The sequence below is a fragment of the Rhinoraja longicauda genome, chromosome 2, assembly GCF_053455715.1.
Source record: "Rhinoraja longicauda isolate Sanriku21f chromosome 2, sRhiLon1.1, whole genome shotgun sequence".
In the NCBI taxonomy this organism is placed as follows: domain Eukaryota; kingdom Metazoa; phylum Chordata; class Chondrichthyes; order Rajiformes; family Arhynchobatidae; genus Rhinoraja; species Rhinoraja longicauda.
This window is the reverse complement of record NC_135954.1, coordinates 76,263,101-76,276,424: the sequence shown is the minus strand read 5'-3', so window position 1 is coordinate 76,276,424 and position 13,324 is coordinate 76,263,101. Positions and strand designations below refer to the sequence as shown.

The following is a 13,324-nucleotide window of genomic DNA, read 5'->3' as shown; positions in this document are numbered from 1 at the left end:
CCTGGCCACAAGCTCTTTGAAGCACTTCCCTCTGCAAGGCAACTCTGGACTGTCAAAGCCACCACAGCCAGACATAAAAATAGATTTTTTCCATGAGCAGTGGCTCGACTCAACAACCAAAAGTCTGTAGCCTCCTTTTGCTCTGGTATTTTATTTAATTCTTCACATGTTTAAATTATAATGTTTTATTCTTAATTGTTTACTGCATATCGTGTTATTACTTGCGAGCAAAGCACTAAGGCAAATTCCTTGTATGTATACATACTTGGCTAATAAAATTTATTCAATGCAATTCAAATCAATACCACTCGGGCAATTGAGTTAAAACTGCCCTTATCAAACCACCACCATTGGGAGATCCAGTCATCTCAATGAGAGTTTTTTCTTCAGTATTAAATAAAATGTGGATCTTTAAGGAATGAATTGTTCTTTAATTAATAGGAACTTCCAGAAAAGTGGAATAATACAAAGAAGATTGCTGCTTCCATGAAACATGAAGTTGCAGCCCTCCAGACTGCAGAGGTGTCACTCATTAGGAAAAGATGTGCGGCATTTGATGTAAGTGCTCTTTGTTACTAATAAGGTCTTGATCCATCATGCCTGGTTGGAAAATCTTAAGAATATTATAGTTTAAAATGACCGTTAATGGTATTTTTAATGTTTTGTTTTGCAGGTCAAGCAGATGGAGTTCAGAGAAAAGTTCCAAATGGAAGCACCTTTCTCATATCATTCTAAAACTCCATACATATTGCTCGATAAGGTAGGAGCAGTGTCCTAAATGTTTGGATATAAAACTGCATATCCATAGAATAGGTGACACAAAGAACAGCAGATACTGGAATCTTAAGCAAACACATGGTGCTGGAGTAGCTCAATGGGTCAGGCAGCACCTATGAAGGGTTGGAAAACCAACATTTCAAGTTAGGACTCTACTTCAGTTTGATTGTGTTAGAAGGGGGAAAGCTAGATTGGGGAGGGACAAAGTCAGGCAAGTGGAAACAGGTGAGGGGGCAGATTGGCAGACGGGTGGAGGCTAGAGGAGAAAAGGAGACAAAAGGGTGTTGGGTAAGGACAGAAGAGGAACAAAATGTAAAGCCAGAGATAGGCATGCAGGTGAAATGGGACAGGAGGGGGTGGGGGGGCTGGAAGAAGGGCTGGATAGTTTGCGAAAATGAGTGCGTGCAACCTAAGGGTATGACATCGTATACCGGCTTGGGAAGCTTACAACCCAATGATATGAACATGGAATTCTCCAATTTTAAGTAATATTCCTTTCCTGTGCCACCTCTCCGCACACAGTGTGCACCCAATCCTGACATTATTGCAACCCTTTTCCTACCTCCCTCTTCCCTTCCACCTTTATCCTTCCCTCTGGCTTTACATTTCAATCTTCTTATCTGACACCTTTTTTGGCTTCTTTTCTCCTCTAGCCTCCACCCATCTGCCAATCTGTCCCCTCACCTGATTCCACCATTGCTTGCCAGACTTTGTCTCTCCCCCATCTAGGACTTCATTACCATGATAACTTTAGCATTTTAGCGAATGCCTCCTTTTCACCCCCTCAGCTAACAATGAACCATTCATTTTCTTAACGCCTACTTTGATCTGTCATTTTCACACCTTACCATTCCATATATCTAGACTCTCTCTCCCCTGATTCTTCATCTGAAAAAGGGTCGCAACCCGAAACGTCACCAATTCCTTCTCTCCAGAGATGCTGCCTGTCCCATTGACTTACTCCAGCATTTTGTATCTGTCTGGTGTAAACCAGCATCTGCAGTTCCTTCCTCCACATACTGCTTTGAGGTTTGTGTTGCCAGTTTAGATTTCAGTGAGATAAAACCTATCAACTCTTTAAGATCATTTTTTAAATCTTTGGCCAATGGCATGTAGATTTTGCAGTCTCTGCTAATTGCTAAGCATTCCGTAAAGAGGGTGGACAACTGGTGACTTTTCTATCTGATCCTCGCAGGGCAAAATAATCCAATGGGTTACAATAATTGCAGGTTACAGTAAAGAATAAAATGGACCCTTTCCAATTCTGTCATTTAGGCTTACAAGGAGCTCAGTGCACTAGAGGAAGTGACTGTACAAATGCAAGAATCGGCCAACCTGTTTGAAGTGACTGTTCCAGAATATAAACAGCTAATGCAGTGCCGGCGAGACATTATTCTACTTAAGCAACTCTGGGATTTTATTGTGTATGTGAAGGTAAGATAAGTCCTTATATTCTCATAATCGAAAAAATAGATATGTTTGTTTTTTTAAAGTTTCCCTAGTGATATTTTTGATTAATACTCTTCTTCCTTGATACTGAGACAGTGTTGTTATTCACGGTAAGTCGTTGACCAAGAAAGGTGTCATTAATATAATCCTGGGGTTATGAAATTAATATGCATTTGGAATAGATTTTGCCAAGTGCAAGACTGGCAGATCATTGCATGATACTTCATTTACATCACAAAGTGAGAGCTTGTGAAGCTTGCACTATGGGAGCAGTGACATTCCAATTGTAATGAAGATTGGATAGTACATTGAACCTCCCAGTCTATTTGTTCCTACATTACTGCTTTTATTCAGATTGCTGAATTTCTGTTTGGCAAAGACATTATGCTGTCCAGGTTTTGTAATAGTTTAGATACAGATTAACAATGATCTCAGACTGACCTAAGAGACAACAGAAACTGAATGACCCATTACCCCAATCCTATCCCCATGTTTTTATAGCATCATTAATATATTTTCTAAGAGGTTTTATGGTGCTTCATGGAGACCTGATGGAAAAAAAGTGCCAAGCTAAAGAGGACGATTAAAGGAGATAAGGGTTAAGGAGTTCCTTAACCCTTTGGTTAGTTTGGCCTAAGGAAGGATTCACTTGTCATAAAGAGTGTGCAGCAATGGTTCATCAGACTGATTCCTGGACTGATAGAACTGTTAAATGATGTAAGATAGGCTCAGCTAGGCCTGTTTTTGCTCAAGTTTGGAAGAATAAGTGATGATCTCATTGAGATATGGCTCGTTTCCATAAATAAGGGTACCAAACTGTGGCCAAATTTGAAACTTATTAAATCATAATGAAATACTACAGAATTATAAATGGGCCTACCTATGATCCTTTCAAGCTAATTTGTGATCAAAATCAACCAGAATTTGACCAAAGTTTAATACTTTCAAAATTTGAAAAAAAAAACAGATTTTTTTTTTATAAGACATATGGGATACTTACTGATTTCGAAGCTCCATTACAAAATGGCGGCACCTAACCCAGCACGTGGCCCGTAGATCATGCCAGGGTCATTATAATCGCGTTGTTTGAATTAAAAAAAAAAAATTGCAGCGAGTGCAAAAAAACCTGTTATAGCAAAAAATAGCATTGACAACAGGAGGGACCACAGAATTAGACATCGCTAAAATAGGTAAGCAAACTAGATTTTTATTTCATGATTTTAAGTTCTCTTCATTATTAAGTATTTCAATGGAAAGCTTAAACACAAAATATAAACGATAAAAAAGAAACAATAAATATAAAAACGGTTCACACGTGACACATTTCACATGTGACCAAAGGGGCACTGAACCACTACTCGCGTTCTGCTGCAAAAACCTGGGACATCAGAAAACCATTTAATCAGGTGATAAATAAATTATAAAAATCATAAGCATAATCAGAATTTGGCTTATATAGGGTTATTTAATTGCAAAATTAATGTAATCTTTCTGGTATAAATTAGTCTAAGGATTTGATGAAATCCTGTTTGAAAAATGTCACAAAAAAAAGCAAGAAAACAAAGGGACATTTCTGATATTTTTCTTTGTAAAAACAGTGATTTATTTTTGTTTCATCTCATAATTTTGGCTATACAACATGATCTATACTAAAAATACAGGATATGAAACAATGGGAATATTACATAAAAACAGGAAAATAACCTGGAAGTTTGGAGACCTTCAGTTTCACTACTGAGTGCTGTATTTACGGAAACACCCATATACAATCTTTGGACTGGGTTGGATAGGCTGGCTACAGGGAGGATCTTTGTACAGGTTGTATTCCGTCAGTGTGGTTCGAGAACAAAGGGTTATAGTCTCAGGATACAGGAAGGATATAGAGATGTAGAGTTTTGTCAAGTTTTGAGATTAGGGTTAGAGGAGCTAATACCTATAGAAATATAAAGGCAAAGATGATAACTGGAACTGTGTGACTGAGAGACGATGAAGGTCACTGGAATTCCTACTTGTGGGTAACTGGAGACTTGATTTGTGGAAGGTGACTAGCAGCAAAATTTCTGATGAGAGAAAGTTCACATAGTATGGGAACTTTAGAGGAGAGCTTAAAATATTCAGTTCCGGAGCTTTCAAAATTATTGTCAAGGTTTTCAAGAGGAAAAAAGTCAGGAAAAGTATAAACAGAACAATGTACAAAATGAGTGGAAGATTCAGTACTGAGAGATTCTAATATGTGGATTAGCCTGTAAGGTTAAAGGGTCGTGTAAACTATTCCAGGGTTTCTATGTTGTAAGCCTGCCTTGCTGTTCAGTTTTACATGAGGTACAGATTTTAAATATCCTTTTGAGAGCGATGAAAATGTAATGCATTGTTCAGAATTGCAGTCCTAACTTTTGAAATGCAATGTGGGATTCCTAAAAATGAATCTCCCCTCTCAATGTGGAAATAAGTGATATGAAAACACAACAGACAGACATACCCAAAGATAGACACAAAATGTTGGAGTGACTCAGCAGATCAGGCAGCATTTCTGGAGAAAATGGATAGGCAACATTTTGGGTTGTGACCCTTCTTCAGATATAATATACAATTGGTATTTTTTGTAAAAAAGCAAAGATTTAATAAAAGAGTAATAAAATCTGAGAGAACTGCAGATGTTGGTTTACAAAAAAGATAAAATTTGATGCCTTTGGAATACACACAGAGCATTTTAAAATATAAAATGCAGTTTGGAAATTTGTGATTTATGACACCTGTTTTGCACTAACAATCTTCTAAAAGGAAGTTACAAAGGAACATTTAAGTATTTTTTTTCTAAGAAAATATGGATTCTCCCAATGTTTCTAAACTTATGGTTTTCATGATAACATTTACTTAAAGGAGAATCGGTGTCTATTGAATTCTTGTGAATTTCCATTTTTTGTAAGTATTTTTGTAAATGTGCATCGAATTTCGTGATTGTCAGCAAACATGTTTCAAAAACATGAAATGTTTCCATTTCCCTGTCCGTTTCCCGTTTCACAGACTAGTATATATGACTGGACCAAGACAGAGTGGAGACAAATCAATGTAGAACAAATGGATGTTGAACTCAGGAGATTTTTAAAGGTATGCTTCTTTCAGAACCAGTTTCAGCCATTTTATTCAACAGATTAAATCTTGCATTATCATCTACTAGAATCTTGAATAGCAAGAACTTGTTTTAATACTGGTAAAGGTGGATTAAGCTTGTATGCTTAATAATATGGTACTTTCCAATATCAAATTAGTTTTCATGTCTGCAGTTTTCATCTCTAATGAAGCCTCTGCTCAGCATCCGTACTTTTGGAATGTGTAGGTCCGTGTTGGACTGTGGTCCCATGTCCTTGGTCTAACTAGGAGCTAAGTGCTTGGTCCAAAGAAACAAGTAAAGGAGAAAGCAGAGGAGTAAAAGAAGAAATTTCATTTGATTACTTCTCTATTCTAACGTCTCCATTGGCATCGTGTCACTTTATTTTACTGAAATTTGACATTGTTGATAACCGTCTAATAGACTGCAAGGAGCAGCAAGTGATTAGTAGAGAATTACATTGTAAACTGGTTGTGTGGTGTTTACCCGTCGTCATGAGTTGGGATTGGGAAATTGTTGGATGGGCGAATCGTAGATGGCAAACATGAGGGTTAGGGAAGTGTGGACATTTGGGGATAATAATAATTGAACTGTAGGTTGGGCAGGAGCCAGAACAGCATCATAACAGGCCCGCATGTCCAGGAAAGTCTTAATGTCCACAACCTCTGAACACACAAATAGGAGTGGGGCCCCATTTGGCCCCCTCAAGTCTATCGCGAAAAAATCCAATAAAATAGTAAAACATGATTTCCTTTTCACTTAATCTTGTACAGTTTGCCTAGAAACTTTCTAAGTACACTACTAGGTAATGATAGGGTTCTAACAGTTTCCTATGATAGATGTTCTGTTCCCTGGCTTGTAGTATTTTTCCTTTCTGCCTCACTCCCATTTTGAATAAAGAAGCTGCATATACAGTTTCCAGTTGAATGGAACCTTCCCCAAAACTAGGACATTTTGGAAAATTAAAATCAATGATTTAGTAAACTATAGTAAATTAGAGTGAATAAGAGAAGAAGGAAAATTGAAATGGCTAATGTTACAATTGCCAGTTAGAGACGATTGTTATAATAATGGAAATAATCATCTGTCGTGGTATCTAACCAGTCACTACCTTTAAGAGTCTATGATGAAAACCCAAAGATGAATCAGCCCACAGTTGCAACAACTCCCCTCCCCACTGCCTTCCAGTTCTAAACATCGAAATATTTTTGAGATGTTACTTGCATCTGTCATTTCCTTGTTTTCCGTTATTAATTTCCCAGTCTCTGGCTAAAGGATCAATATTCAAGTTGTTAGTTGTGGGGTGCATATCTAACCATATTTTTAAATGAATAACACTGTATTTGAATGTTGCTAGATATTTTGTCAGCTACTGCTCTCTTTATCCAACTCATTTTGCAGTTTGAAACTCAGAATGAGCCATCACTATTTATTTAGAATATCTGGAAAATTTCAACCATTTGCAGGGTTTCTAAATATTCATTATTAATGCTGATTCAAGCAAAAAGGAATCCCATTGAAGTGTTCAAATATTTTTCTGCGTATTATTATTGAATAGTTGAGTCTTCTTCCTCAGCAAAGTACTGATTGCTCATCTTTAATCGTAACTGGTAGCTTTTATTTAATTCAGAACTTTATGATTTTTGGAAGTCATAATATACTGTTTTGACCATATATTTTGAAAAGATGCTTCTAAGGCAGAATCTTATGAAACTACGTTGATTGCTGTTCACTCTAAGTAATTAGCATGTTTTCTGTAACTGATTAAAGTATTCTGCTACTTTACTGAATTAAGATTGAACAGCTTTGTAATCAGATACGACTTTTTTAATGTGTGCATAAAATTTGTCTGTTTCTATTGTGCTGATCACCCTCCCTGTTGTTGTTATTAAATGCTAATTTTCAGCACTTTACTTGCTTAGAGCTCATTTGTCCTTGGTTGGACCTCTGCTCCATTTATATCCAAACATTCATTTTACATGGATATCTCTACTTTGGAAAGCATGGTACTCATGCCTCCCTTATATTCAGTGAGAGACCATCAGATCCACTGCAATGAAGTCTAAATGAGATAATTACCCCTTTGGGAGAGTTACCATTCTTCCAAGGTAACTTTGGTTGAGGATTAAAAGAATCCTTGAATTTTACATTCTTGAGTTCACCTTCTATGTATTATCATGTTCAGAATATACATTTAGTTACTCAATGAGGGCAGAGATGAAGAGGAATTGAGCTGCCCAATGCTCCAATCCCTTTCATTTTTATGGTGACTTCATAATTTCAATGAAGTGCCTTGCAAGAGAAGACGATCTGTAAAGTTATTTCTGTGTCAGTACGAAAAGACAGCAACATATATTTAACCAACTATTTCATGAGAATATTGCCAGGATTCAATGGCCTGAGCTATAGGGAGAGGTTGGGCAGCTCGGACTTTACTCCTTGGAGCACAGGAGCCTGAGGATTGATCTTATAGTGGTGTATAAAATCATGAGGGGAATAGATAATGTGAATGCGCAGTCTTTTTCACATGATAGAAGAATCAAGAACAAGAGGGTATAGTTTTAAGGTGGGAGTGGAAGTTTTAATAGGAAGCTGAGGAGTCGCTACTACCACACAGAGCATGGTGGAGTATATGGAACAATCTGCCAGAGGAAGTTGAGGCAGTTAAAATTACAATAGTGAATAGATATTTGGACATATACATGGAAAGGAAAGGTTTATGTAGGCAAATTAAACTAGCTTTGGATGGAGTATCTTGGTTGCCATGTATGAGTTTGGCCAAAGAGCCTGTTTCAGTGCTGTATAACTTTATATGCCTTGAAAACGGAGAATCATGCTTAAAGGACCACAGTCAATTAATTCCTCTGCAAGCTTTTATCTAGGTGCACATGATCTCACAATTTATCTCGTATATTGATTGGGGTAAACAACTTCCTTCTTGTGAATGTAAATACAGTAACATCAACAATAAAATTAATGTTGCATAAATTAGACTTGCTCCTGTTTTGTCTTTATCTCAAGTGCTTTTCTAGTGCCTGAAATACCTCATTTTTTAAGATAACTGTGTTTTAAAAATGACCTGCTGCAGCAATGTTCACTCAATTTCTCCATGCATTTTGATTTTGCACCCTATGCAGGAGATCAGATTGATGGACAAAGAAGTTCGTGCTTGGGATGCATATACCAGTCTCGACTCCACTGCGAAGAACTTGCACACATCTCTGCGAGCAGTGACAGAATTGCAAAACCCAGCCATCAGGGACAGGCACTGGTACCAGTTGATGAATTCCACAGGGGTTAGTCAGAAATTTACTGTAATATATTTTGGAAATTATACGTATAAGCCCGAAAGGGACTTTGAAATCAATTGATCAATTCACCATGGATTCCATGCATCTTAATCTTCTGAATCAATCTACCATGAGGGATTTTATCAAATTCCTTTAAAAAAATTCATGTTGACAACATCAACTCCCCTGCCCTCGTCGATCACATTGGCGTTTGATGAGAGCGTGGGGGAACCACCATTACGGGTGGGGAGTGGAAGACCGGGCGTGGGGGGACCGCTGTGGGGGAGGGTGGGAGCAGAACAAAGGAGGAGCCGGCGTACTTTGTAACTTTGTCAGCGCCATAGGTGGCTGCTGTATGCATACCTTGGGTATGCAAGCAAAGAATTTCACTCTGCCTTGTCACATGTGACAATAAAGTATTCCATTCCATTCCCTTCCAACTCTGATTTTAATTTCATCCTCTAACATTTATCTCCATTCACATCCAAATCATTAGGATAAGTAATGAACAACAGCGGACCCAGCACTAATGCCTGTGACACACTACTCATTATGGGATCCGGTCTGAAAAACAAATCTTTACCACCACTGTCTCTTACCTTCAGAATGATTTTTGCATCCAATTGGCTAGCTCTCCCTGTAAAGTAATATATTGCAATACACTTGAGGTAGATACCAACATTTTTTTAGATTTTGTTTTATTTTGCCACATCAACTTTTAATGATATCTGTGCTTATTTCTAAATGCTTTCTGCATTCTGAGTTCTCACCTGTTGGAAGGCACTGACCTATCTTGCTTAGTCCAAAGTGGATAACTACACAATTTAAGGAACGCCATGTGGTTTGGTCACATGCTCACTCTCATAGTGCCCTTTTATAATTTACAAATCCACAGTTTAGTTCATCCGACAAACCTGTCTGGCTCGTTTAGTTTCATTTAGAGATGCAACGCTGAAACACACCCTTCACAATCGCGTCCACGTGACCATGAAACCCTGCACACTTACACTATCCAACACACATGTTACAAGGGAACAGGTCCAAGGATCTGACTAGTACAACAGAAAAAGGCTCACTCGTCTGTTTAGTTACAAATCAGATTTATTGGCAAGAGAGAGAACAATTAAAAAAACAATGTTTTCGGTATGCCTGGGGCCCATTTTACAGCAGCACACTTCCCTCTCTCTCTGCCTCCGTCCGTGGCGCTCATCGCGACCCAGCCCATCAGTGAAACCTTCTTGTACAAGAACTAACTCATGGCTTACCGGCACCTGCCTTTATACTGGCAGAAATCAGCCGTTGAAAGCCATGAGGCTTTAAACATAGCGCTACCGGCCACAACGCTATCAGCCACGGACTGTTTGGGCAAAACTCTTATTGCAACACACTAGGGACAATTTACAATTTTACCAAGCCAATTAACCTAGAAACATGTACGATTTTGGAGTGTGGGAGAAAACTGGAGATCGTGGAGAAAACCCACACAGTTCACGGGGAGAACGTACAAACTCCGTACAGTCAGCACCCGTAGTCTGGATCAAACCCGGATCTCTGGCACTGTAAGGCAGCAACTCTACCGCTGCACCACTGTGCTGCCCACTTTTCTTTCCCTTTTCCTTCAATTACAATCGATATTGTGAAAAGTACTGGTGTTAACAGGGATCTTTGAGAAACACCAGCAGTCACAGTCTGCAAAAGTGGGACAATATGATATTAATAATAATAATAATAATAATAATAATAATAATAATAATAATAATATTCATTTATTGTCATTGCAACGAGTACAACGAAATTAAAAAATAGCCAATCCTGACCGTGCGTACAAACATATATGCAATAAATGCAAAAACAAATAAATACATAAATACAATTAAATACAATTATATTAAGTACAAGATTTTTTAACGGTGTTGCCTAGTGCAAAGGTAGTGTTCAGTTCTCGTATGGCCCTGGGGTAAAAACTGTTCTTAAGTCTGTTTGTTCGGGATTTGATCGACCTGAAACGTCGACCAGAGGGCAGGTGAACAAACAGACGGTGGCCGGGGTGGGATGGATCTTTTATTATTTTGCCTGCTCTACTGAGGCAGCGTAGGCTGAACAGGTGCTCCAGGGAGGGCAGTGAGCAGCCGATGATCTTCTGGGCCGTCGTGATGACCCTCTGAAGGGCCTTCCTGTCCTTTTCTGAGCAGCTGGCATACCATGTGGTTATACAGTATGCCAGCACACTCTCGATGGAGCAGCGATAGAAGGACAACATGAGCTTCTCCTGCAGGTTGGTTTTCCTGAGGATCCTCAGGAAGTGGAGTCTCTGCTGTGCCTTCTTTACTGTGGTGTTGGTGTTGGTAGACCAGGTAAAGGGCGGCACGGTAGCGCAGCGGTAGAGTTGCTGCTTTACAGCGAATGCAGCGCCGGAGACTCAGGTTCGATCCTGACTACGGGTGCTGCACTGTAAGGAGTTTGTACGTTCTCCCCGTGACCTGCGTGGGTTTTCTCCGAGATCTTCGGTTTCCTCCCACACTCCAAAGACGTACAGGTATGTAGGTTAATTGGCTGGGTAAATGTAAAAATTGTCCCTAGTGGGTGTAGGATAGTGTTAATGTACGGGGATCACTGGGCGGCACGGACTTGGAGGGCCGAAAAGGCCTGTTTCCGGCTGTATATATATGATGATGATATGATATGATATGATGAAGATCCTCTGCGATATGCGTACCCAGGAACCTGAAAGCTGGTACCCTTTCCACACAGACCCCATTGATGTAGAGTGGGTCGTAATCTCCACTGGTTTTTCTAAAGTCAATTATAAGTTCCTTTGTTTTGGAGGAGTTCAGGACCAGATTGTTCACTGAACACCATGCTGCCAGCCTTTGGATTTCATCCCTATAGGCTGTCTCATCTCCTTCTGAGATGAGTCCAACCACAGTCGTGTCATCCACGAACTTGATGATGGTGTTGGTGGGATGGGTGGGGGCGCAGTCGTGAGTGTAGAGGGAGTAAAGGATGGGGCTCAACACACAGCCCTGTGGTGAGCCGGTGCTCAGTGTAATGGTGGAGGAGAGGTGAGGGCCTATTTTGACGGTCTGGGGGCGGTTGGTCAGGAAGTCCTTGATCCATTGGCAGATGGTTTGGGAAAATCCAAGGTCGGAAAGTTTGGTGACCAGTCTGCTCGGGATGACCGTGTTAAAGGCAGAGCTGAAGTCGAGGAAGAGCATCCTCACATAGCTCCCCTGGTGTTCAAGGTGGGTCAGTGCAGTGTGAAGAGCAGTGTCGATGGCATCCCCTGTAGACCTATTTGCTCTGTAGGCAAACTGGTGTGGGTCGAAGGTGGGTGGGAGGCTGGCTTTGATGTGCTGCAGGACCAGTCTCTCGAAGCACTTTGTGATGACCGGTGTGAGTGCTACTGGACGGTAGTCGTTAAGACCGCTGATGACAGACTTTTTCGGCAGTGGGATGATTATGGATGGCGATGAATCAGCATTCAGGAGTGAGATAGAATACCAGGTATTGGTGCCACAACAATCACCTCTCACTCAACATCAACCAAACCCGAGGAACAAATCATTGAATTTAGAAAGGGGAAGTTGGGAGACCTCGTGTTGGTTTTCATTTTGTATGTTTCCACAGTGGCATTGGGTCGATTCCATAACACTTTACGCTTTGGATGAATGGTTCTCTTTCCAGTGTTCCCCACTTGTGGACCTTGACGAACAAATAGACATTCCAGATAGTATTGTGCTTCTGTGGGAGAAGGAGCATCCTCTATCACTAAAATATGTACACGCGATTCATTTATATGTTCCATGCAATAACATTTGATGATGTTGATAATTTAATTCGACTGCTTCACGGTTTATCTGCTGAAAAGTCAGATGATTTTTATATTTGTTGTCGCATGCACGTCACAGCTATGACTTAATAAACATTGGATTCTATAATTCAGGGTTTATGAAATCTGGAAGTGATTAATGATTATGCTTCTGAGAGATTGCGATTAACATTATAATAGTTATCTTAAACTTGTATACATCATATACTAATCTCAGTTTTTCAATGCAAAGCTAATATGTGTGCTCAACTGTTATAATTACTGAACACCAAAGATACGTCATCGCATAAATCCTAGAAAATATGGTTTTTGTAATATTCATAATCCTTGTATTCAAATATATGAATGATATGACATTTTACTTGTTTATCAGGTTAAGTTTATTATGAGTGAGAATACAATTCTGGCTGATCTGTTAGCCCTCAAGTTACATAGAGTAGAAGATGAGGTCCGGAATATCGTAGATAAAGCTGTGAAAGAACTTGGAATAGAGAAGGTAATTTACTTTTTTATTGCTTAGCTTTCTAGCTTGAAAAACAGATAATTAAAAATTGTTCTCAATATTATTTTATGTCATGTTTATCAGTAGTGTTTTTCAAAAGATATTTTAAAAATCCAACTCTAATCTTGAGACTTTATTCAGGCTGAGAGTAAAGTGGTGACTTTAATTTTGTCTTCAAGGCAATGTCTTAATTTCAAATTACAAACAATAGTAGATTAAAATATGCTTATGATTTGCAATCTAATAGAGGAAGTGTTTAATGTTCTAACTATGTAGACAATGGTTGTTACTTAATGTTATCCTTGGTGGGATTAACAATAATGCTGGATTCAGTCCAACATGACCAGAGGGAATGGAAAAGTCATGAT

At 39.1% G+C, this 13,324-nt stretch overlaps 1 protein-coding gene across 1 annotated transcript in view; it reads left to right on the top strand.

The window, feature by feature from the left end:
- Positions 1–13,324, top strand: part of LOC144605954 (dynein axonemal heavy chain 11-like) — a 261,975-nt gene that overhangs the window by 57,403 nt on the left and 191,248 nt on the right. Inside the window, exons 19-24 of the mRNA XM_078421667.1 lie at positions 442–558; positions 674–760; positions 2,053–2,211; positions 5,251–5,334; positions 8,473–8,631; positions 12,828–12,950. Coding sequence (XP_078277793.1) covers positions 442–558; positions 674–760; positions 2,053–2,211; positions 5,251–5,334; positions 8,473–8,631; positions 12,828–12,950 — 729 coding nt within the window. The remainder of the gene's footprint in view (positions 1–441; positions 559–673; positions 761–2,052; positions 2,212–5,250; positions 5,335–8,472; positions 8,632–12,827; positions 12,951–13,324) is intronic.